This window comes from Embiotoca jacksoni, unplaced genomic scaffold (assembly GCF_022577435.1).
Source record: "Embiotoca jacksoni isolate LCO1_2020_lvr unplaced genomic scaffold, fEmbJac1.0.p SCAF_21, whole genome shotgun sequence".
In the NCBI taxonomy this organism is placed as follows: Eukaryota; Metazoa; Chordata; class Actinopteri; family Embiotocidae; genus Embiotoca; species Embiotoca jacksoni.
Genome location: NW_027185352.1, coordinates 11,344,607 through 11,369,440, shown reverse-complemented (window position 1 = coordinate 11,369,440; position 24,834 = coordinate 11,344,607). Strand labels below are relative to the sequence as shown.

Sequence of the window (24,834 nt, the reverse complement as noted above, 5' to 3'; positions counted from 1 at the left end):
TTTGGTTTTACATTTCTGTAGTGTTACTTTTACTCTATTAAAGAATCTGAATACTTCTTCGCATGATTGTATTCTATAAGTGTCACTCGTCATGTTTCAAACGTTTGATCAAGAGCGTAGGGTGTCACAATGCAAGATATGTTCCTGTACTCAAGTAGTCTTAAGACTGTTGCGCTGATAGTTTTACTTAAGCAAAGAACCACAGGTGGACCTGACCTTTCACAGCAACAGGTTTCTTATTCCAGAAGAGATAAACACTTTACTGGCAATTTAGGAGAAGAAACTAATAATTTCAGTGACACAGTTCATTAAACATGTTTACTAGAAAGCAGGATTTTTTTGGGGGGGGGGTTATATTATAGACTGTAAAAATCATTCGAAGTGTGCACCTGCAGTGTGTGTATTAATATAGGTATAAATGTTCATATTTGTATCTTTTATTTTTTGTTTTGCTACAAAAAAAACAGTCCCAGCAATAGTTTGTATGACCTGATTAAAAAAAAAAAAAAACTACTACAGTTAAGTACAAAATGAAATATACCAAAACTACCCAATGCTACCCAGAAACAAAAGGCAACAGTATAAAATGAAATGTTTGGAAGTCTACGACTACAAAACAAAGTCAGAAAAAGTTACTTAAAAAGAAGGCAAGTATCCACCACAAAATGTGCCACTTTACCACAATCAGTTTGCACATCTTTCCTCGAATATAAAGTAATGCAAATACTTTACAATAAGTTAACGCAGGCACGTCCCCCTATGACTACAGCAAAACCAAGTAACAGTCAAATGCATCACATTCAAAAATACACTTTACGTTTTTGTCTTTTCTTCTTCTTTTTTTTTGGCAACAACTTCACACGTCACACAAAAAAAAAAATCAAACATCAAAAAAAAAAATCAAAAATAAAGTCTGGGTAGCAACATTTTTGGTTTCTTGAGAACAACATAAGCTCTGTGTCCACATCAGCCTGTCTATACGAACTTCAGAGACTTCCATACTGTATACCATGTATTCAAATCATATAAATATATATAGGAACAAAAATAGACTAAAACTATTTTTTAATACAAAAAGGATTAATGCCAAATGGAAGCTTACAATATAAACTTCAATAACTTAAAAAAAGGAATACTTTCATACTTTTCAGAAACATGACATTTTAGCCCTAATCTCCTTTAATTCTAAGGTTTTTGCACTTTTTTTTTTTTTTGTATTCTTCTTGATCATACAGATCTGGCAAAACAGCACTCACACCTTAGTGCCAAGAATGCATCAAGTATAAATACTAAGAAAACCCCTGTACAGTTCCCATTTCTGTCAAAACTACAAAATAAGTTAGTGTCAGGCAACTGTACAGATTATTTACAGTTTAAATACAAAGGATGGTGTTTGTAAATGGAGCTGATTTGACAATAGAAATGTGACCTTGAAATAAAACACAGGCTTTGGCCATGAATTTGATACAACTGGAAAAATCTTCATATAGCCATGACATTTAGGATTTCAGCTGTTTACGAGCTACTTTTGAACAACTAAATGCACAAATGATGATCGGCTACCTGCCAAAATATCGGATACGTTTAAAAACTCAACGGTTGGTTAGTTTCTAGTTGTAACTACAAGTCCTGACACCGCTGACAGGTTTGGTAAAGTTACCGAAATGTTTTGAAATCTAACACTTTTACTTTGAAATGATAAATTAAAATAGGGGTGGTGGTGGTGGTGGTGGTGGTGCCAAAAAGAGCAGTCTCTTAGCACAGTAACGAGCCTGGAGGCGGAGAGGATAGACATTCATTTGAGCAGCAGCCGTATATTCCATCGGCACATGGTAAGGAGTGTGTACGAACTGGAATGGATGAGGATGAGACACCGCCTGTTCCAGCAGCTGTCCCAGTAAACATTTGAGTCTCCTGCAGAGACAGAGGGGACGAGGAGTGGGAGTGGGGAGGTGGGAAGCTATTTGGTACAGGAGAGGTACAAATCTGTGTGTTTTGTGTGTGTGTGTGTGTGTGTGAGGGGAGGGGGGGGGGGGGGGAGTCAGCGTCAGTCCACATCACTGAGGTCGCTGACTGGCTCGTCCTGCACGATGCTCAGGTGGTTCATGGCACGGCTGAAGGCGATCTGGACGGCCTTGCGAATGCTGGATGTGCGACCCTCCATCATTTTGATCTTGTCTATGGTCTTGTCCATCCCCAGAGGAACCATCTTGGATCTAGGAAGCCACTGCCTGAAGGGGCAAAAACAACACTGGTATTACATCATTGCAGTGGTAGAAAATAACTCTCCACAGGAAAGAAAAAAATGGGACTTATTGCCATAATCTAATCAGAAAATTGCCCTTTATTCTTTAATTAAAGCAATAAAAATTTTTTTTAAAAAAGCGCAGTCATCCTGAGTCTCACCATTACCATCTTGTTAGATGTTAAACTTTTTCTTTCTTTTTTTTTCCACACAAGATTTAAACATGAACAATACCAGGATGAAACTACTGCAGCTGAAAGGTTAATGCAGTTATGTTTCTGTCATACCAGTGTTTTAAGGTCTGACGTAAACATTTAGCCACAAGTTAATGTTAACAGAGTTGGGTTTGGGCTGTAACTTAAAATGATTCTAATTACTGATGAATCAATTACTTTTTATATAATGTATTCATCAGTAAGTATATAAAATGACTGAAAACCAATTACTACGAGTTCTTATTTCCCCAGAGAACTTCATCAAATTGACTGATTCATTCAAAATCCAGTTTCAATTTACAATAATAATGAAAACTGTGAAAAGCAGCAAATCTTCAAATTTGAAATGTTGTAATCAGAAGACGTTTGACATTTCTCCTCAGTAACCAGCTTTAGTAATTACATGATTATGAGGACTGTTGATGATTTCCTGTCCGTTGACTACTTAATTAATCGATTAATTGTTTTAATGTTTTTTTTGGAGAAGCTGTCTGGTTTTGTACGTGAACCAACAGGCGCAAATAAGACACGCAAGTTCAAAATCAAAGGTTTCCTGCAGGGAAACAGGGGAACAGCTGTGCAAGGAAAGTTAGAGCCCGACATGTTTGTAGATATCGGCCCAGCACAGAAACGTAGTAATGGAGTATATATTGTCTAATGTGATTTTTTTTTTTCATATATTTATATTTCATATTCTTGAAATTGAAATTTTTCAATTTACAGGTATTTATAATCATTACATTGCCAGTGAAGGTCACCGTTTTAGTGCACTGCACTTCATTGCAAACTGTAAAATGTCCTGTCTCCATTACAAATCTTAGTTTGGTCAAAATATTGGATTTATTTTTTTAATTTACTGCCTAATATCAATATCGGCCCCAAAAATCCAGAATCGTTTGGGCTCTAAAGTAAATTGTGAGGCAAATTGTTGGGAAGGAAAAGTTGAAAGTTATACTGTTCTTTTTAATACTTTACTTTAATGATTTAACTACCCATTTTTATGACTGACATTGTTTTACCACATTTTGTCAGCTCCCGGGCTCCACCGTGCTCATTCCAAGATGTGGAATAAAGACCAAAAAAAACAACAAAAAAATGTCATCCCGGTGAGGCAGTCCAGGTGAAACTTTCCAGCGCCTCTCAAGCCGAGAGCCATTTGTTGTCTCTTGACAATTGATGTCATGCAGCCGCGGGACAATAATGATTGGCTGGCAGGCAGGTTGACAGGTTTTACCCTTGTAAGAAGCCCCGCGTCAGCTTAAATCACTCCCGCGGAGAGCGGCACTCACCAGCTGCGCTTGTTGTCGAAGAAGAGGACGAGGTAGAGTTTCTCTTCGGCTTTGTACTGCATCTGCTCTCCGATGCGGAGCACGTCCATGGGGGGCATGGGGATGGACACCCCGTTGTGCTGGCAGCCCACACGCGGCATGTGCGGGTCGATGATCTACACGCGGGCGGGCAGAGGCGACAGGGGAGTTTTTGCGTCGGCAAAAATCGGGACGGTCACACGTGGAATCAGTGAAGCATACGACAAAACATGTCTGTACTGTCTACACACGCGCACACGCATGCACACTACCAGCTCGTGGCAATACTTTTTTTCCTCATCTGTCCTTTCATGCAAAGATCACTGGTTTACAGTCAAAGAGTGCCACCTAGAGGAAACACCGAAAACACATCGAGGAGCAGGGCAATCTATCAATCTGCCACCTAAAAAGAAACAGCTGGAGCGAAACTACTGCTTCATCCTGTGGGACAAGAGTGTCGTAATCAGGTTTCCGTGTGTCCCAAACTCAAAAAGGTGGCAACAAAACTTCAGAGAAAAGGGACTTTAGTCGGCGACTGTCACGCCGTCTCTCCCACAAACACTCACCAGGGCAGGGTAGGAAGGGTATCCACTACATTTGGCCCAAACTAGCTTTAGGGGTTCCAATGCAACTGTTGCAGCACTAGCGGGCATCCAAATATTGCTGTTGCCAACCTCTATGGAAGCGGGAACAACACCAAACAAGTCATGTGTGGGTTTAAACACACACAGAAACACACATTTTAAAAAAAATAAAAATAAAAATAAAATAAAAAAAAAAAAAAAAAAGCCATGCCGTAAAATGCACGAGCACACAGCGGATCAGGGTGGGAAATTAACTTCGAGAGCTACAGTGATAGACAGATTATAAAATTTACCCGGCACTTTTGGCATTTAATTCGCCAGATGTGAATTTTAGATGAGGGGAGAGAGTCCAGATGCTGACTGGGTTACATGCCGCGGTGGCATGGCGGAGTACAAAGACTCGTCGGTCACTGTCAAAACTCACAACAACTTGACTGGCAGCTGCTGTTAATTTCCAACCCTGCTTTTTATGCATGTATGTATGAATACCAGGTGTCCGCAAGTTACATAAAGTTAAACCTTGAAGACCAATTGAAGAGGTAGAAGTACGATATGCTTTTCATAGCAAGAAATGCTATAATTTGTGACATTTAAAAAAAAAAAATGCGCAGGACCTGCAGACATCTGGGAATATACACAACTACTTACATCGTTACTCACTAGTCAGACTGAATGACACGAGCCACAATAAATATCCTTACATTTTGTTAATGTAAACCTATTTTCACCGACTGATGCTGGCACACCATCGCCGGTATATATTTGAACTAACAATATATTTGACCCTATTTTCTAATAACTTGCCATGCGAGTTTTACTGGCCTAAATGTATTGTAATTTCATATTTGTTGTTCGGCTTCAAATCACTTGCCTCAGTACATACTAGAGCCTTGAACGATTTATCAGCCGGCCGATATTGGCCTATTACAGATGCATCGTTATTGTCGATATGTCGTTTGGTGGCGTGTACGTTGTTTGATACGCGTCGACATCAAAACTTTTTTTTTTTTTTTTTTTTTTTTAGAGCATAATGCAGAAAAAGATGCTTGGGAAAAATGTGTTTGTGTTTAAAAAAGAAAAAAAATATGATTATGAATTGTTAACTTATTGTTTCAGTGCACTGACTATCAGTAAACTATCAGAATAATATAATTTCAAATGTGTTTTATTATATATATATATATATATATATGTATATATATATATATATATATATATATGTGTGTATATATATATATATATATATATATATATATACTCTATCTGCTGATATGTCCATATTGAATGCGTACATCTTTCTCACAACGCTACTAAATTGGAGGACTACATACAAAATGTGCTTTCGGTGCACATTTTTTTTTATAAAGAAACGGTTTTAACTCAAAATGATACATTTTAGTGTTCACCTCTAAACTCAAGTTTCATTCAGGTTCGACTTCATAGTCTCTGCTTACAGAAATGGAAAACTATTTGCACAGCTGTGTGTTGTTAATGGAGTATATAACATAGCAGAAGTTACTGAAGGACAACATTCCAAATTAATGAATTATGAGTATCTCATTTAAAAATGTCGATTGACACCCACACATGCAAGTTATTTTCACAATGTGGTCGTTACCGGCAGCGATTCGTGCAGCTTTTGCAAAGTTCCCCGTTTCGATGCAGGCGATTAATTCGCTCTTATCGTCCACAGTGTTTCTCCGAACCAAGGCGGGTTTCCCCTTACCACATTTTGGAAGACTGAGAATGGTGCTAAAAGCAAAACAGAAGAATAAACAAAGTCAACTTCATTATCTAAATAGCTGGTGCCGTGATGTCTAAAAGAAGTGCAGTGGACGAACAGCTGACGAAACACAACAACTGGCACCGAGTCTTTCGGCTTCGCTTCCAGTAGGCAGCAGTGACATCATTTACTTCTTCTTCATTGATATTTAGCTGCAGATTCTCAGTGACAAAACACCAAAAACGAGTAAAAAGTATGGATTATTGATTAGTATATATGGGGGGGGGGGGGGGATTACCTGGTGCTTCCCGGCAGACTGCTACATGAGGAGATGGAGGACTCGGAGGCGCAGCGTCTTCGCGCCTCCACAGGTCTACTGCTTCTACCGGTTCCCTGTAGCTCCTTCTCCTCTTCCACCTCCAGAAAACCACTTGACAGGCCTGAGAGAAGCCAGAGCAGAGATTCACAGCACCAATTACATACATATAATGCTGCGATCCGAAAGCCAGCGGTCGGAAGCAGAGCCACTCCTGTCAAGTGATGATGAAGCTACGGCTTGTTCGGCCAATCGCTAATCCAATTTAAGCAAATAGAATAAACAAGCGTCTGCTGTTATTTACGGTTGTGCTCTTTGGAAGTTGACTGTGATGGGTTGTAAGCAGTCCAAGAGCTAATTGCAATGTTTACACTGCCAGCTTCAGTGTTTGGCAGTGAAGCTAAATACAACTGGAGTGATTTAATCACAGCGTTGGGAAGAAAAAAAAAAAAAAAAACCTTCACATTCTCATGTACGAGAACACAAAAGCAACGTTGAACCATGCGGAAAATTATGAAGGTCCTTGAAAGTCTGCAAGTGGCTGACTGTAAAGTGATGAAAGCCTATATGGCGCTCAATTGGCCAGATAATCACAGCTCATTCAAAAACTCAGTTCTATTCGGTTTGTTTTTCTCTTCTCACCCGTATCAAGTCTTTTAACAGGAGACTCGCCCTCGTCTTCCTGCTCTCCTCCCTCCTCCTCCTCCTCCTCGCTGTCCCTGCTGCCGCTGTGCTTCCTCTTCTTGCTGTGAAGCAGCGTCTCCAGCCTGGGTATGACCACCGACAGGAAGGATTTGGAGCCCAGCTGCGCGCCGTCGTCGTCGTCGTCGTCTTCCACCTCCACCTCCTCCTCCTCCTCCTCCTCCTCGCCCTCTTTCCTGTCGGCTCCGTCGGACCCCTCGTCCCCGCTCCTGGGGGCCTTGAGTGGACTGGCGGCCTTGGACTTGCGGAAGAGGACGGCGGTCCGGCGGTTGACCGTGCCCGTGGGCTCGGCGAGGGTCGACGTGGCCACCACGCTCACGTCGCCGTCCAGCAACGCGTTCTGCAGGCTGTCGTGGGAGTGGCCGTTGAGGCGCGGAGCGGAGGACAGCAGGTCGGGTAGTTCCCTGTCCAACTTGACTCGCTTGCTGTGAGTCCTGTCTTCGCGGTCTGGAGCGGCATCGATCGGTTTCAGGGTGGGGGGCTCGGGATCCCTGTCTGAATGGATTAGGGGAGGTACGGCGTCAGATAGCTCCAGTTTAGGAGGAAGAGACTTGTCTCCTGTGAAGCACAAAGACAAACAGTTTATAGTTGGAATTTAGACGATACAGCCAACAGGCATCGTTTACTAAACTGTGACAAAATAGTAGGGCCGCCCACTGGAAGTGGAGGACTGGAATCGTCTGCATTATCTGAATGCAGGAAAGTGGATATGCAAAAAAAAAAAAACACACAACAACAAAAAAAGGAACAAATAGTTACATCAATTGAAAATCCAAATCTTATTTCACTGACAAAAGTTCAGAGTCGGGTACAGCCCTACTGATGAGCACAACATCCTGTGTATTGTCAATATTATGGCAGTTATTGCAAAATATTTTATTATTTTATAACACTATTATTTCGTTGTTTTCTGGATGCAATTTGTCAGTTTTATTAATATTTTATTCATATCAATATTGTCCATTTCTCTTTCCTCATCGTTACTAGTTTGAATTTTATAAAAGTAAAATGTAATCCATTTGAGACTGTGAAAGTACAAACAAAAGGCCAGTCACGACAAAGACCACAAAATACAACCTACAGCCATTGCTACTAATAATGCGCTGCGATGCCCACACTTTGCAGAAATGCTGACACTGCTAATTAGCATTTGGCTCGTATAAGTAAAACAAAGTACCGTTTAGTACACACAGGGACACTTTTATAAATAAAAAATGAGAGCAAAATGACTTTTTCTCCTTTGTTTGTTTGTTTTTTTTTTCCTTCCGCATACTAGCTCGTTAGAATTCCATCTTTTCCAGACTTCATGTGACTCGGCGAGTGTGCCGAGCGAGTTAAAGCTCGAGACAGCGACTGCAGTGACACAGTGGGACGCCGCAGTCGCACCGAGTTGTCATAACCGTGTTTACAAATGTTAGCATTGATTCCCGTAGGTTATTTTGTGTGGGTGTGGATAATGGCGGTTCCCCGGATCCATTCAGGGATCAGTTCCGGAAGAAGACGCGAGAACAGTTTTAGGATTTACCAGCAACACCTTTTCTCTGCTGCCGCAGCACAACTATCCCTTCCAGGTAAACCTCGAGTTGTTCCTCTCCGCTTCAGCGAGTTGGAATAAAGACTGCACACTAGGTTTTGTGTATCAGAAAGCCAATTAAAGCAGATTTTTTTTTTTTTTTTTTTTTTCCAACGCTGACATATTTGACCGTTTTCTTTACTTTCACTCAGTGAATTACACAACAAAACTGCAGAACGTTCCATCTGCAATGAGCCTTTTTGGATTTTTGTGACCCACGTAGTGTTTTGCTGGACCCATTGTGTAAAAGTCAAGCTGTACACTGCTGCTATAAATATTCTCAAAGTGTGCCAAATGTGGATGAATTACTTTTGGAAAGATAAATCACAGCTAATCCAGTTGACTGTCTGTGATTATTTTATATCAAATAATGGCATAACTGAAGAGTGTTTTCGCTCTTTTAGTTTTGTAATAAAAGTTCATATTTACAACTAGAACTCTAACAATCTTTCAGCTGAAGGATTTTATCAGCCGATATTGGCTTATCGCAAACAGACATTGGCGTATATGTTGTCCAATAGGAAAGCTTTTTTACTTTTCAGAAAACAATGCAGAAAATATTTTTCGGTTGATTCATAAATTGTTGTATTTTTTTTTTTTTTTTTTTTTTAATAGTTATTCATAATTATCACATAACCAGAAAGGTTTCGCACTGATGTCCTTTTGGACAATAAAGTTCATCGTTACACTGTAAAATATCCTCCTTCCATTACATAGCTTTTTGCGCGAGCGTTTGATCACCAAAATTCTTTCGATATAACAATATCAAAAGGTTTTTTTTTATTTCCGATATCGGTATCTGCGTCAGTCAGGCTCTATTCGCAGCTTTAAAGTCTAAAATAAACATGTTTAGGTCAAATTTTCCCAAAACAACACACAGATGCTCACCTCAATACAAACAGGGCAGGTTTTCTAATATAGTAGCCTGATATTAAGAAGAAGGCACACACTGGGACTTATTTGCTCTGCGTGGTTGGAGTGGAACTAAAGTCTGATCTCTGACCTGTGCTCCAGCGTATTAAAAGAGATCCATACATACCCTCGTCCTCTGGGAAGTGTCCATTGGGCTTCAGCCTGGCTTCTTTAGGTCTACCCAGCTGTGTGAGGCAGGGAGCCGACGAAGACGACGTTGACGGAGATGCGGAGGAAGAACAGTGATGGTGGGAGGGCAGGACTCTCTTCAGGCTCATCTCGTTGCGCACGTCGTTGATGGTCTTTTTGAGCAGCTTGAGGCGCTTGCTGCGAGAAGGACTGGACTTCATGGCGCAGGTCAGATCGAACTTCTCCAGAAGCTGCTGCAGCTGCTTGTCCAGAGACAGATTCTCCCGATTGGCCGGCACGAGTAAACGGTCCACTGCGGAAAGAATTCAAACAGGAAAGGGATTTAAACAGAGTTGCCCTGTCTCTTGGTGACACAAACACATCGCAGCGACGCGTTTTCGGCCTCGGCCTCACCGTCCTCCCACGAAAACGACGTCGCCGCTTTGATTTCGGGAGCTTCGGCCAAATGTGTGCCGCTTTCCGCGTCGAAGCCGATCTTCTCCACGTCCCGCCGGGCCTTTCTGAGCAAGGCCCCGCCCTGGTCTCGGAGTCGAATGGCAGCCCGGTAGAAATAGGTGTCCTTCGAGTTATATTTCATACAGTTATCGACAATGAGGTTGAAGTCGTCCTCAAACTGATCGAAGTTGTTGTAGCTCTGGGCGTCGATGCGCTGCCTCATGGTGGAGAAGTCCATCGGGTGCTTGATGTGGTCGAGGTAGTCGGGCACCTGTGGGAAGATATCATTGATTCTTTTCAAATGACTTCAAAACTAACAAATGAAGAAAATTTCGTGAAATAATAAACTCAACAATCTTGTCAAGATGTGATTATTGTAGATGTCGCATCTAACGTCAGACAATAAAAGACAATAATTCAGACGATCTCAAAAGTCTCTGCTGCTAATATAATGGACTCCGGGTAGAAAGACGCACCCGACATGGGATTTGAACCCACAAACCCTGATGAAGAGTCTCGTGCTCTACCGACTGCGCCAAAGCCGGGGGACAGTTGTCTGTTTAAGGTGGGGGGGAATGGAAACGAAGGAGGGGGGGGGGGGGGGGGGGGGTGAGACCGAGCTAGCTAGGCACGCTAAAGCTAACACCTCTCACCTTCTACGGTCCAGCAACTGCCACAGAAACTTTATCTCAAGTTACACATTCCACTTACCAGGAAGTCACATTGCTTCGCACCATCCACACAAGGAGGGGCTGTGATTTATAACCTGGGTCACCGTGGTCAGACTGTGTGACTGGAGAAAGCAGTAATCAGCTAGCTGCACTCTTTGTAATGCGTTGGGAGAGAAACTTTGAACAGTTGCGCGGCGACCCGGGAGAAGGAAAGGCTCTGGAGCTTCTCGCCGTTTAAGTGGTCGTTTTTGAGCTCTTTTATTTGTGTCAGGGCTGTTGTGGGGATTCGGAAAGGTGACACAAACGGTGTCAAAATGTTCTGTACCCCCCCCCCCCCCCCCCCCCCCGGATACTGTTGTACAATCTGCTTCGCTAAAATACAGAAAGAGAAGAAATTGAATTTATGCTTGTGTGAGGTACACAAAAACACGCACGTCACAATTTCAGCAAATTTCACCATTTCTGATGAAGTTATCTGGCAATCAAGGCAGCACAACGGGTTAAACGGGCCCACGCTACTGCCATTAGTCGGCTTTCGTCCTGACAACGGCACAACGGCAAAGTGCGAAGGGGTGTGTTGAACCAGTTGGTCCAGTTTGAAGAAGCTTTACCGACCGGTGTGTCACCGGATGACAGTTTAAGTCCTCCTACTTGCACTTCCTTCAAACCCTGCTCATCGCAGTTGTCCGTCTTGAGCCGCGACCGGTCGACATTGTCCGAGAGCGATCAGCACGACGGCGCAAGGCGCACGCTGCGAAGTGTTCCGCTTTGTCACTGGCTCGTGTCTCACGAGGCGAATGGAACTGCGTCGAGTTTGCCGCAAACAAGTCAGAGCCAGAAACCGTGCTGCAGTTCTCAACTTTTACGTGCGGTAAATTAAATAACGGAACAACAGACCAAACAAAAGTGCATCCACAAAGCAACAACAAAAAAAACTAAATCGTCTCTTACAAAGTGCGACATTCGTGAACCAGAAAATGCCACATGTTGAGGTCACGCTACTTTTCACAGGCAAATGTAAGGAGGACTCTGCGACATCTAAGGGCAATGCAAGAAATACCGTGTGGACAACTGCGACGGCAAAACGACAGGGAGCGTTCAAGCGTCTGCCGTTGCTCACCTCATCGATGTCGACCGGCTGGGTGAAGATCCGAGCCTGGTCTTTCGCCTGGAGGTGGTCCAAGAGGGCTCGGAGCAAAATACTGAAGGGTGTCAACTGCATCTCTAAAAGGGTCTCGTGGAGTTTAATCTGCACACACAGCACGACAGAGAAAAAAAAAAGAAAAAAAAAAAAAGACTTGTGAGCAAATGACAGTTTCTCTGGCTACTGCCAGAATATTCAAATCGACAGAAATCTGTCCATCCATGCATCGGTCCTTTCTCTCCTCACCTCTTCCCTCTTGAGCTTTTCCCTCTTGCGAATTAGTTCCAGCAGCAGTCGGGCTCTCTCCAGGTCGTGTCGGAGGCGGTGCCATTCCTTCAGCTGTTCCTTTAATGCCCTGCTTTCCTCCTCACTCTGCCTCTGGGGAAGATATTTCAATAAAAAAAAAAAAAAATACATGTATAAAAGAACTGAATGGAATAGAAAATCATCAACTTGCGCAGACGGTACTTATTTCTTAAGAAATTATTTTTTACCATTCCTTAACGGTGCACAGATCTACATTTTGCAGTTAATTTACATGTATACACGCACGTTGCTAACACAAGTGGTGAGAGCGTGTTCAAATAAATAATGAAAACAAAAAAAACACGTGAAAATGTAAAAGGTTTTACAGAAGTGTGAGAACGCTGAATGTACAAATGATTATAATACATATTTAAAAAGGTGTAAAACTACAAATACTTCAGTAAAAGGCAAAAGGAAGACTAAAAGTCTTCTGTGGTTGACTGACAGATGAACAAACCGGTTGCGCATTCCTCTGTGACTGCAGGCTTGTCTGAAGGCGTCTGATGAGGGGCAGCCCGTTCCTGGATTGCCTTTTCAGCGTCCAGTAATTTAGCACCAGCTCCACAAAGGCTTTCTTCTTCTGCACGGACACCTGGTTCAGAATAGTTTGCAACCTGGAGAAGCGGGAGGACAGGTGTTACGAGAGAGGAGTCAACGAAAGAGCGTCCTAAATGTCAAGAGACGGGAGACAGAATTTCACCAGTGAAGTTGGTTTTAGAAAACAGCCTGGGTTTTAAGAGGATTATTCAACTTATCAGCCACAGACAGAATTAAATCAGCACGGCAGCATATCGCTGGTGATGGAAAATACTAGCCAAATCCTTCCAATACCGCCTCTCCTTCACAACGCATCACTGCCTAAAACGTAAATCTACCTGAAAAGTGTACCCTAATATGCTATCCAACTAACCAAATACTGCACTTCTCAGCATAACACAACCAGTAGGTGTACCTGTGGCAAGGAAACGTAGGCACAGTAGTAGGAGCTGCAGCTTCGCTTTCAACTTCAGGCTCAGGCTTCTTGCTTTTACTCTTCTTTTTCTGTTTTCCTTTTGACTGCCCTTCTCTCCCCTTCTCCACTTTCTTACATAGTCCATTTTTGGGTTTGGCAGCATCATAGATGGTCAGAGGCCTCCTTACACAACCATTAGGCATGTGAGCTCCACAGTAGGCTGTCTTTTTCACAGAGAAGGTGGGCTCTCCTGTGTCTGTTACCTCTTTGATCGGCTCCATCTTCATGAAGAGTCCGGCCTTTTGGGCGCAGCTGACATGGAAGGCGGTGTAGCAGTTGGCTTTGTGGCACTGGATGCACGCCCCGACGCCTTTCTCCTTGCAGAGGTAGCAGGTGAGCTTCCAGCGCGCCGGGGGAATGTGGCTGACGCCGTCGATGGGCTCGATGAAGGTGGTGTTGGAGAAGCCCACCTCCGGGACCCAGAGGGCGCACACCACGTGGCCCCAGCGGCCGTCGTCCGTCTTTTTCACTGCTCCGCCCTTGTTCGGACAAAGGATGCAGTCCGCGGGCTGCATTGGCGAATGCAGGCAGTGTCTGCAATGCCACTGACCCTCTGGAATGTAGGGCACGCCGTAACATTCTTGGTGCACGGCCACGTTGCACATGTCACAAAACAGGATGGCGTTGCCGTTGTGGCACTCTCCGTCCATGCAGATGCAGCACACGGCGTCCTCGTCGATGGGCGCGTGCCTTTCACTCCGCTGATCCAGACTCTCCAGGTACAGCTCCTTCTCAAAGCGGTCGACGAGGAACTCGAAGACGTTGTGAGACACCTGACTGACGCCTTCGCTTCGCCGTTTTTCATTGACTAAATCCAGCCAGGCGTAGTCTTCCTCGTCCATGTCGTATTCTGTTTCCTCGTCCAGCTCTTCCTCCGTCTTCTCTGTGTATTTATAAAAGGCAGCTGCGCGCTTAGGAACTGCTGGAAGGTTATACTCCACAGTGCGGAATTTGGGCTCAGGAAGCTTTGGGCCTGCAGTGGCACCAGCGTGATGAGCACCTCCCTCTCCCTGGCTGGTGATCCCCAGAGCAGCATTCCTCTTCTCCTGGTTGTTTTTCAGTCTGACCGACCTCAGGAGGACCTGCTGTGGTTTCTCAGAGTTCTCCTTATTGCTGGTGCACTCCATCATCTCCTGTACCATGGGGTCATCGTCCGAGATCACGTCCAGCTTGTCATATATGCTGAGCCGGTGGATGCGGCCATCGATCTCGAACTCCACCATGCGCTGCGCCTGGGCGTAAGTCAAGATCTGCTTGTTGGGCGAGGGCTTGATAGGAGACGGCGGCCTGTGCGGCACCGCAACCCGATGCTGCCGCGCTTTCTTCTTCATCTTGATGCTCCGTGTTGCTGCGGACAAGGACAGTGGCGAGGAACAGTTAAACAAGTAAGTTTAACCAAGGGCATAGAAGACTAATCCACTTCATAGAGGGGCTATGTTTAAAGGTCCTACATTGCATGAATTGAGATTTTAATTTGTTTTGTTTTATTGTAGAGAAGGTGTGAGTGCTATAAAAAAAATAAAAAAAATACCGTTAAAGTATCAAAACACGCAGTACTCAGAGAAATACACAGCCAGTATTCAGCAACTGTGTAATTTGGACTTCTGTAAGTGTGTGAAGTCACAAGCCTACTTACACCTTCAGCACGGCCCACTGTCCAAACTTTTTAGCTGAAGAAAACACAGAGCGGTCATTCTGTTGCACACCTGGCAAACTATAAGACTTAATAAAAAATAAAAAAAAAAAACCTGCGTTTGGCCTGCGTATGTATCAATCGGAAAAGACTCGGCAAATCACGAAAGGCTCGTCGATATCAAAATGCCTTAAAAAGAACACGGCCTGTTCTTTGTAGAGCACCGGAGATCAATGACTATTTTTTTTTTCTGGTGCTTTAAACTACAAAACAATATCTTCTAATAGATATAAAGGCCGCAAATAACGCCAGAAAAGTACAAAATGTGGGACTTTTTTTTTTTTAAGAGTATCCTGTGACATCATGCACGTTTATTTACGGTTGATACAGACTCTTTATTTTCTGCTGCACCAAACATTCAAACTGCAACGCCGGTGACCAAGCCTACATTTTTTTTTTTTTATCCAAAAGGGATACGTTTCATAAACAGCATGGGAGAAGATGATCAAAAATAATATAAGAAATAAAACATGTTGGTTTTTTTTGTTTTTTTTTTGTTGCAAATAACAACATCTATTCTGACTCGTTGCTCAGATAATACTCCCGTTCAACAGGGACAAAACAGCACTTCTAATCAAAAAAGCAAACGTCCTCTGGACCACAACACGTGGGGGAAGGAAGAAAAGGTGAACACTTAAGTGGATTGAATGTATTACACGCTACTTTAATTCGACTAAACTTGCATGGGATTAAAGAGATGCCTCCGACCGGCTCGTGTTGTGGACCGTCACGTAGTGGCCGGCTTCTACCTTCCAGTTTTGTCAATGAGCTGAGGCATTTAAACGCGGTGGGAGGCGGCCACGCGAAAGGGGGGCATTCGTGAGTGTGACTGCGCAGGACTTTTAGCACTTGCCCATTCGGTGCAAACATTTGCAATTGCCTTTTTTTTTTTTTTTTTTTTTTTTGTCCTTCCTCCTCCACCACACGGTCCTCGGAGCCGCGGGTTGCTAACAATAACATTTAGCTGGGCCAGCAAAGCAAAAGCGAGAGGCGCTAACGGAGCCAATGGCGTCAAACAAAAACAACGTTAGCTACTTCCCCTCCTCCACGTTAGATCGCGAACATTAAAACACGTCTTTTCGCGGATGCATTAAATGTCTCTTCGTCGTCAACGCACACGGCATCCAAAAAAAAACAAAAAACAACAACAACAACAACAACACAAAAAAAAGGACAAGCACGTACCTCCGGCTTCACCCAAAACAGTTTTTCGCTAGCTGGAAGAAGACCGTAGCAATGGCGACACGGCCTGCGCGCTAAGTGGCTCCTTAAGTCCGCGCACGGTGTTTCTCATCCAGCGGGCGATAAGTGGGGGTCTCCTCTAATGTTGATTAAAAAAAAAAAGGGGGGGGGGGGGGGCCTGATTTGGTGCCTTTTTTGGGGGGAAGTTCCTGCATTAATTTCTACAGAGAAGACACGCGGGTGTCGTTTCTTTTCTTTTTTTTTCTGGGCCATATGCGGCGGTGCTGGAAGTCGCTCGCTTGAGCTTTTGCAAAAAACAAGCCGACCCGGAGAAGCGAATAGCGGCGGCGGCGGCGGCGCTACGGACGGATCATCATCCCCCAGCAGCACAACAATGCGTTCACCAGACAACTCCCACCCGTGCGCACTCCTTTACGCGCGGTGACGCTGGAGGTCATGTTGGTGGTGAGTCGGGAGATTTCACACAAAAGCTTCCTCTCCTCTCCTCCCAACCCCCCCTCACACATCTGTCACACAATCAAACCCCGTTTGCCTTTTGTCGACCCCGAACAAAGCCTACGAATCGGTGTGAGTAAAAAAAAAACAACAACAACAAACTGAGACGGAGCGACCGGACGTGGAGTCTCCAACCTGTCTGTCGGTCATGTCCTGGGTTATTTTGGATGAAAGCCGTTTCCTCTCCCGTCACGGAGGACAGTTATAAGGCACTATTACTGCCCCACCCTCGGTTGCCGGCCTCGGACGGTGTCCTTCGGGTCAGGAAACCTCCTCGGTTCAGAGCGGTGTCGTGACTAATAATAAAACAATTTGTTTTTTTTTTAAATCTCATTTTTGTATGTTTGCGTTTGAATTCCAAGCTGTTGCTACGGACCGTGAACGCAACACACGCCAGAAGTCACGCGTTTCACCGATTCATGATGTTGTTAGTAACAAGTGTGCGTTGTGCTTTCCAGTCAAATTAGTTGGGCTATTATGCAATTATTTGTCTTGTTGTTGTTATTATTATTATTATTATTATTATTATTATTGTTGTTGTTGTTATTATTAGGGAACTACCATATGCATTAATATTACTGTTGCATTAATGCGCACCGTGCTGCTGTAGTTATACAAGGTTGATCTTATTATAAGTACTTTGTTTGATATTGGTTAGTTTAATCTGCAGTAATGCATCACATTTCATTAGATTATCATGTTTGTCTCGTTTCTGTTCTGTAAAACCAACGTATCTCTTAAAAAAAAAAAAAAACACTTATAAAAACATTGAATATTACAGCGAATCCGGGTGGGTTTGAAAAATAGTTTATTCAGCTTAAAAAAAAAAAAAAAAAAGTAGGAAGAAATTTGATACCTATATAGAAACACCCCTAAAATAGTTTAAGAAAAAATTCCGAGTTCAAAATCGCCAAATTAAAATAAAATTGTCATCTTAAAAATAACTAGTCAGTAAAACTGATTTAGAAGAAGAAAAAAAAAAGTTGCATTAAATACAAAATGCAAATACCACAAACGCGTACGTGTATACGGTACTTGAGTAAATGTACTTAGTTATATCCCACCGATCATTACAATGTAGGCTAATTGGATGTTTAAGGCGAAACGGGTTCACAAAGTTAACCATTAATATTACGCTTGTAACAGGTCCGTGAACGCATCATTTTAATACTAATTCGTCGATTCAAATTTTTTTTTTTTAAATGAAATAAAAAAAAAATAAAATAAAAAAAAAGTACAGCCCGGTGTTATGTAACTAAATACTGAAAACCTTTTCCACCCCTCCACCTCCCACCCTCCACCCTATACGAGAGACCCTGTGCCCGGTGACATCATTAAAACATGTTCCTTCCGTCCGTCGCTGTGTGGAGCTGCTCCGGCCGAACTGCCGCTCCGCAAACCAGGAGACAAAAGCAGCAGCAGCAGCAGCGAGCCCCCCTCCGGATCAATCAAATGTGTCATATTTAACCGTTTCGGAGCCGAAACACACACACACCCCCACCCACCTCCACCCACCTCCTTCCTCCCGGTTGATCACGCCGACCCACCTCGCGGTAAGTACGCCGGGCTCGCGGTAGGCGACCGAAGAAGGGGGCTCGGCGCGGGGCCGGGGCGTCGTGTGTTTGTGTGTCTGAGAGAAGCGGGTCTCGACTCGGATCCCGCGGTGGTTCGTGTGTCGCCGCCGCCGCCGCGGCCGGTTCTGCCTCGCCAGGTTAGCTGCTACCGTCCCGTGTGTGTGTGTGTGTGTGTGTGTGTGTGTGTGTGTGTGTGGCCTAGCTGGCAGCTAACCAGCTAGCAGGCGTAGTGTGGTCCGACATTTTTTTTTTTTTTTTTTTTTCTTCTTCTTTTCCTTTTACCTAACGCGTTTCTCGAGGCTGTCGTAACCCTACCGGGATAGTTGCGTTATGAATTACACCGCGAGGAATACGCGTACTCGACATCCACGTGACAGAATTGTTGTTGTTGTTGTTGTTTTTTAAACGTGTGTTTATTAGCCTTGTGGCTAACACAGTTAGCACCGAGATAGCCACCGTTGCTGTTTTACTGATGATGAAGCGTTGAACCGCCGGCGATGTTGATTTTTTTTTTTTTTTAATTTATTTTATTTATTAGATAAACAAAAAAAAAACGTCACGGTCTGCGTTTTGTCTTTTTTTGTTTATTCCGGGTAAGCCGGTGTGTGGATATAACTCGGTGTGAAGATGAAGGTTAGCCACCGGTGGCTATTTTCTGCTGTCCTCTCGCATCTTCCTGGATAGCACTTGAGCCAAACCCGGAACAACTGTCCGTCACTGCTCAGTTAGGAAATCATTACTTCTTTCTTTCTGTTTTTGTTTGTTTGTTGTTGTTGTTGTTCATTATGGAAACGAGATGATGCGTTATTATTCGGTTATACGTTTGTTTACGTTGGCAGCGGATTAAGATGAATTATTAATTTTGTATTGTGTTTATTGGACCGGTTATTAGAGATTACTACAAGTTGGACTGCTTTGCGTTGGAGTCGTACTTGTTGTGTTCATGGGCTGATGTGTGTCTAACGCGATCTCAACGCGTTTCAAATAAATACCTTTATAGTTAAGGGTTATATTTCCCCCTTGTGGGATTAATAAAGTAACTTATCTGTTTTATATCAGTATTTGCCCTTTAGGTATTTTCGACATTTTGCACAACATGTTAGATCTTGATGGTTTTGGTCTATTGTGGTACTCTTATTTACTGAAAAATGAAAATATACAAAAGGGGGGAAAAAAGTAGTAAATGGTCAAAATGGTCTCAAAGCGCTTTAACGTGGTTTTCCCGTTCACACACTAATGAGACATGATTTTAGCTTCTTAAATATAAATATTTTCTGGTTTCTTTAGTCCTCAATGATAATAAACTGAAAATAAGACATTTTAGGCAGCACCCTGGGCTTTGGTAAACACTTTGACTTTTTTTTTTTTTTTTTTAATACATTTTCTGATGTAGCTAATCAATTAACCGAGGTAATAATCAACCAAGCAATGAAGAAAATCGTTATTTTTCGCAGCCTGAATCCATGTAGTCTTACTTGCATTATAACAAATCATTATTCTGATGTTTTATGATCGTGTCCAGTAAAATCCTCATATTATGACATATATATACACACACACATGCGTATAGCCTCTAAATGAGAAAGCGTAGCCTCACAGATCCCACCTTTTACAAATTCAACCATTTCCATGTGTATCACCACAAAGGTACTGGTGATAAAGTGAGTGTCAATGAAACTTGAGTTTTACAGTATGTGCAGTAACTTAATTCCAGCACAAATGCTTGTTTAAAAAGTAGAAAATAAAAACGAGAGTAAAAAAAAAAAATCTACGGGATGCGTTGTGCTGTAGTAAAACAACTGTATTACCCGTTTTTTTCAGAACACATTTGTCTGATCTGTTTTCCTTCTCCGTAGGTCGTGTGAAGGGAAGTGGGACTACTTCAGTCATAAATGGAGAGGAACGAGCAGGCGCTGTGTGTCCCTGACAGCAACACGCACATCACCACACCTGCTTGAGAGCTGCCGTATCAATGACTACACCTGACAGGAGTGATTACGATTGACAACGCAGACCTGACTATTCTACTGAAACTCTTGGGCTGCTGCCATGGACGGGGAGGAAGAGGTTTCTCACATGGGTGAGAATATGATAAGTGAACCAAATGGCTGCGTAGAAAGTAAAAAAAGAGAGGCGAAAGGGACCTGCCTGAAAATCGAGGGGCAGGATGGCTACGTCTTCAAATCCTATAGCATTAAGCCTCACGAGACTGCGGATGCAAATTCACCTGCCTGTTCCTCGATAACACTGGATAAAGACTTCGGCCCTTGTTCCTATTTAACTTCTCAGGGTGATCTACAGCTGGAGTCGGACAAAGCAAGTAAGACCGACCCAGCTTCCCCCACTCTTTCAGACAACTGCCTAAACACTGATACCGAGGGAAATATAGAGGATGAAAACTATGAAAACGGTAATGAATTTGGTGAACATGTTAAAGAGGAGCCTGCGGATGCAAATGGGATGGAGGAGGAAATGCAGGACGATGAAAGGCTCGCATTTGGTAGCTCAATTGGCCCTTTTGTAACCAGAGATGGTGATGAGTATAGTAATCTGCTAAGTGGCTACACAAGCACCCTTTATGATGTTGCCATGGACGCTGTCACTCAAAGTCTTTTGTCGTCAATGAGGAGTCATACCAACCCGAGGAAAAAATCTCCAGCATGGAATCATTTCTGCATATCGCCGCGAGACAGTACCAAAGCAATCTGTTTATACTGCATGAAAGAGTTCAGTCGGGGCAAGAACGAAAAAGACCTCAGTACAAGTTGTTTAATGAGGCACGTACGAAGGGCTCACCCGACTGTGCTCTTACAAGAGGGAGCAGACGTGTCCTCAAATAATCTGACCAGCTCTTTTGCCTCATCCTTGATACCTCCCTCCCCGAACTCACCAAAAAACGGAGACTTGACAAATAGCGTCATCACTTCTGCCTCAAAGAACACTTCACCGTCCACCTCTTCAGCTGAAAACTCAGACCTGTCATCCAAAGAAGTGTTACCCAAAGTCGAACCAAAACTAGAACCGTACGCCAACGCTGACGCCGTCTGCGGCACGCTGGCATCCTCACATTCCAGTGAAAACATCCTCGAGGACGTGTCAGACGGAGGGCCCGAGCGCCTTCCGGGGACCCCAAAAAGCTCCAGTTCCCGTCGCAGGTCGGCCGTATGGAAACATTTCTACCTGTCGCCGGCTGACAATTCCAAAGCAGTATGTATCCATTGCATGAATGAATTCAGTAGGGGTAAAAATGGAAAGGATCTAGGGACGAGCTGTCTTATTCGTCACATGTGGAGGGCCCACAAAGAGGTTGTAATTGAGGAAAACGGGCTGGGAAATCACATTCCCCCACCCTACACAAACCCGCCCTCACTGCTGTCCCGCACACTGCTCCAGGATCCGCTGGAAGTTAAAAAAGAGTCCCCCCTTCCTCCATCCTCGCCAGAAACCATATCGGATGAACTGCCCCAAAGCATGGAGGAAAGCATGGACATTAAGGTGGAGCCTGACGACTTGATGCAACTCTCGGGTCAGGAGTCCTCCCTCAACCTCTTGTTCAAAGCTCGGGGGGAGGACGTACCCCTGACTTCCTCACCGCGCGACCTCTCCGAAGGCCCCAGCCTCAGTCAGGATCATTCAGTTTTCCAGCAAAACAAGAAGATCATGAAACGGGTGAAATCCGAAGTGTGGCACCATTTCATAGTGTCGCCAGTTGACCAGCTAAAAGCACTGTGCCGTTACTGTCCGTGTGTCATAAGTCGGGGGAAGCGGGGCGACTTTGGTACGAGCTGCCTGATGAGGCACCTTATGAGACGTCACCCGGATGTCCTCAAAAACCAAAAAAGCACAGACGACAAGGAGCCCTCCCCCCACCCCTTCACCGGTCTCGCGGCGGCGGCGGACGCGGTTTCGGCCAAGGAAACCGCGAGCCCCGCCACCGAGAAAAAACCACAAACCCTGCCTGTTTTTAGTAAAAAGACGTCAAAACTGTGGAACCATTTCTCCATTTCACCCACCGACCCCACAAAGGTAGTTTGTTTGCACTGTAGCCGCACAATTAGCAGAGGCAAAAAGACTACAAACCTCGGCACAAGCTGCCTCTTCAGGCACATGCAGAGGTTCCACGGACATGTTCTTGAAAGTAACAATACTATCTCAGGTGATGTGCCGTCTGCTGAAATTCACGTGAAACAGGAGCTCATGGACACTGCCGTTTATGAAGCAGAGCAGAACCGCGAACGGTTTGATGAACACCACCCGGTTGCCAAAAAAATCACCAAACTCATCGCAGAAATGCTCGCACTGGATCTTCAGCCATCAGCCGTGGTGGAGAATGCTGGACTGAACAGACTGCTCGAGTACCTCCAGCCTCAGTATTCTCTACCACCTTCTTCTTACTTTACCAGCACTGCCATACCAGACATGTACGAAAGGGTGAAGGACGTCGTGCTGACCCACCTGAAAGAGGCCGAAGGCGGTGTGGTCCACTTCACTACAAGTATTTGGGTCAGTAGCCAGACGAGGGAATACCTGACCCTCACCGCCCACTGGGCAACGTACGAGTCGAGCGTCAGACCCCAAGGTCAAGACTTCCACTGTTCCGCTCTCCTAAGTGTCTCACAGATAGACTGTGATCAAGATATGCATGACATCCCAAAGCAGCTGGAGTACCTGTGGGATTCTTGGATCACCTCATCAGGACTGAAAAGGGGGTTCACCGTAACGGACAACTACACCATCAGAAACACCCTGGAGGACCACGGCCACGTCACCATGCAGTGTTTTGGACACACTATCGACCTCATCGTAAGCGAAGCCATAAAGAGCCAGAGAATGGTTCAGAACCTTCTGAGTATTGCACGGAAGATCTGCGAACGCGTGCACCGCTCGGCGAAGGCCAAGGAGAAGCTGGCCGAGCTCCAGAGGGTCCACCTGCTGCCGGAGAACCAGCTGATCCAGGACGTCCCTTCCAAATGGATGACGTCCTTTTTCATGCTGGATCGGCTGGTGGAGCAGAAGAACGCCATCGACGAGATGTCGATCGAGTGCAATTTCAGGGAAATAATCAGTTGCGACCAGTGGGAGGTGATGCTGTCCGTCTGCAATGCACTGAAACCTTTCGAAGTCGCCTGCAGGGAGATGAGCAACCGCACGGCCACGCTGGGCCAAGTGATACCGCTCATTCACATCCTCAACAGAAAGATAGACCTGCTGTTCGACGAGACCGTGGGCATCGACAACATGCTCAAGTCTCTGAAGGAAGCCCTGGTGAGTAAGATGGCTGCAACCCTGACCGACCCGCGGTACACCTGGGCCACCATGCTGGACCCGCGATACAAAACCTCGCTGTTCACGGAGGAGGAAGCCGAGCAGTTTAAACAAGATCTGATCCAGGAGCTGGACTTGTCCTCTACCTCAATAGAAGAAATTCCTCTTCTGCCCAACGGCTGCAGCGAGGCCCCCGTTTCATCCGACACCTCCCACTCCAACAAGGACAACCTCTGGTCCTTAATGACGGACATCAGACAAAAGATAAAACACGAGGAGAAGCCAAAGTCCTTGGAGCTGGCGGTGCTGGAGTACCTTGAGGAAGACATACTTGATCAAAGCTGTGACCCCCTCGACTATTGGAACCTGAAAAAGTTTCTGTGGCCCGATCTTGCCAAAGTAGCCGCCCGTTACGTGGGCTGCCCTCCCAGCATCGTCCCAGCGGAAACACTGTTCAGCACAGCGAGCGTCAACTGTGCCCTAAATCAACCCAGGCCTCTGCTGGACAACATGGAGGGTCTGCTGTTCCTCAAAGTCAACCTCCCTTTGATTTATTTTCAGTACTGATTCTCGTTATTGAGCATTCACTTGAAAACCCTTTAACAAGGACCAAGTTTCATAGCTGTGAAGTGGGGGGGTTTTTCTGTCGGGCAAAATGTAAAATAGCAATTTATACACTGATTAATTCTCAATGAAGAGATTGAGCTCTTATTGTATTCTGTGTACTACTGTTTAAAACACTTTGGAGCTGTTGTGATTAAAAGTCTCAGTCAGAAGTGTATCAGGGAGGGAGGGTTTTTTTTTTTTTTTTTAGCTGTAGGGGTTGGTGAAAAATGTGTTTGCTTGTAAATCGATGTTTTTTCTTTCTTTCTTTTTTTTTTTTTCCCTTTTCTTTTTGTTTTCTGTCTACTCTCTCCTTGTGCCTTATCCAAAACTACTTCAGGTCAAAAATGCTGTAAATATTGTTAAAAAAAAAACAAACAAACAAAAAAAAAAATTTGCGCAGATCATGTCAGGATGCTTTTTGGATCATTATGGGTTAAAAGTTAGATGCAGAGTTGTTGTTGTTGTCTGAATGAAAACATGGCCCAAAAATAAATGCTGTGACTGAAAGATATTTTAAGTTAATGTTATTTAATTTTCATCGTGAATTTTGTGGCTCATGGTACTGTCATTTAGAAATAGACTTCTTTTTTTTTTTTTTTTTTTTACTAGCTGAAATGTTTTTAAAAAGATTGTGTATAATATTGCTGTATTTTCAGAATAAGGGGTGGGGGGGGAGGGTGGGGGGGGGGGCGTTTGTTTGGAA

The 24,834-nt window shown here is 44.2% G+C and overlaps 2 protein-coding genes across 7 annotated transcripts; one reads left to right on the top strand and one right to left on the bottom strand.

The window, feature by feature from the left end:
- Nucleotides 1-217: 217 nt before the first annotated feature.
- brd1a (bromodomain containing 1a) lies at nt 218-17,135 on the bottom strand. 4 transcript variants are annotated; one of them, XM_069156924.1, is made up of 13 exons: nt 16,174-17,133; nt 13,236-14,643; nt 12,729-12,897; nt 12,224-12,355; nt 11,954-12,082; nt 10,121-10,433; nt 9,705-10,019; nt 7,033-7,650; nt 6,373-6,514; nt 5,970-6,103; nt 4,334-4,443; nt 3,750-3,904; nt 218-2,231 (listed from the first exon to the last, which is right to left on the bottom strand). In XM_069156924.1, exons 2-13 carry the CDS (start codon nt 14,624-14,626, stop codon nt 2,048-2,050), a joined length of 3,792 nt encoding a protein of 1,263 aa, XP_069013025.1. In that variant the 5' UTR covers nt 14,627-14,643; nt 16,174-17,133; the 3' UTR covers nt 218-2,047. The 4 variants fall into 4 exon arrangements, with proteins under 4 accessions (XP_069013025.1, XP_069013026.1, XP_069013027.1 ...); XM_069156925.1 differs by having other exon boundaries at nt 12,741-12,897; nt 16,174-17,132; XM_069156926.1 differs by lacking the exon at nt 4,334-4,443 and having other exon boundaries at nt 2,123-2,231; nt 16,174-17,135.
- zbed4 (zinc finger, BED-type containing 4) lies at nt 16,612-24,789 on the top strand. 3 transcript variants are annotated; one of them, XM_069156931.1, is made up of 2 exons: nt 16,612-16,635; nt 20,117-24,789. In XM_069156931.1, exon 2 carries the CDS (start codon nt 20,310-20,312, stop codon nt 24,090-24,092), a length of 3,783 nt encoding a protein of 1,260 aa, XP_069013032.1. In that variant the 5' UTR covers nt 16,612-16,635; nt 20,117-20,309; the 3' UTR covers nt 24,093-24,789. The 3 variants fall into 3 exon arrangements, with proteins under 3 accessions (XP_069013032.1, XP_069013030.1, XP_069013031.1); XM_069156929.1 differs by lacking the exon at nt 16,612-16,635 and adding an exon at nt 17,460-18,239; XM_069156930.1 differs by lacking the exon at nt 16,612-16,635 and adding an exon at nt 18,255-18,397.
- Nucleotides 24,790-24,834: the final 45 nt, after the last annotated feature.

Excerpts from the sequence above, each read along its gene's own strand:
- brd1a (XM_069156924.1), bottom strand. The coding sequence starts at position 14,626 with ATGAAGAAGAAAGCGCGGCAGCATCGGGTTGCGGTGCCGCACAGGCCG. Across the intron at positions 6,515-7,032 it reads TGTTAAAAGACTTGATACGG|GCCTGTCAAGTGGTTTTCTG; the intron begins GTGAGAAGAGAA and ends GGCTTCTCTCAG. Across the intron at positions 3,905-4,333 it reads ACCCTTCCTACCCTGCCCTG|ATCATCGACCCGCACATGCC; the intron begins GTGAGTGTTTGT and ends GCCCGCGTGTAG.
- zbed4 (XM_069156931.1), top strand. The coding sequence starts at position 20,310 with ATGGACGGGGAGGAAGAGGTTTCTCACATGGGTGAGAATATGATAAGT.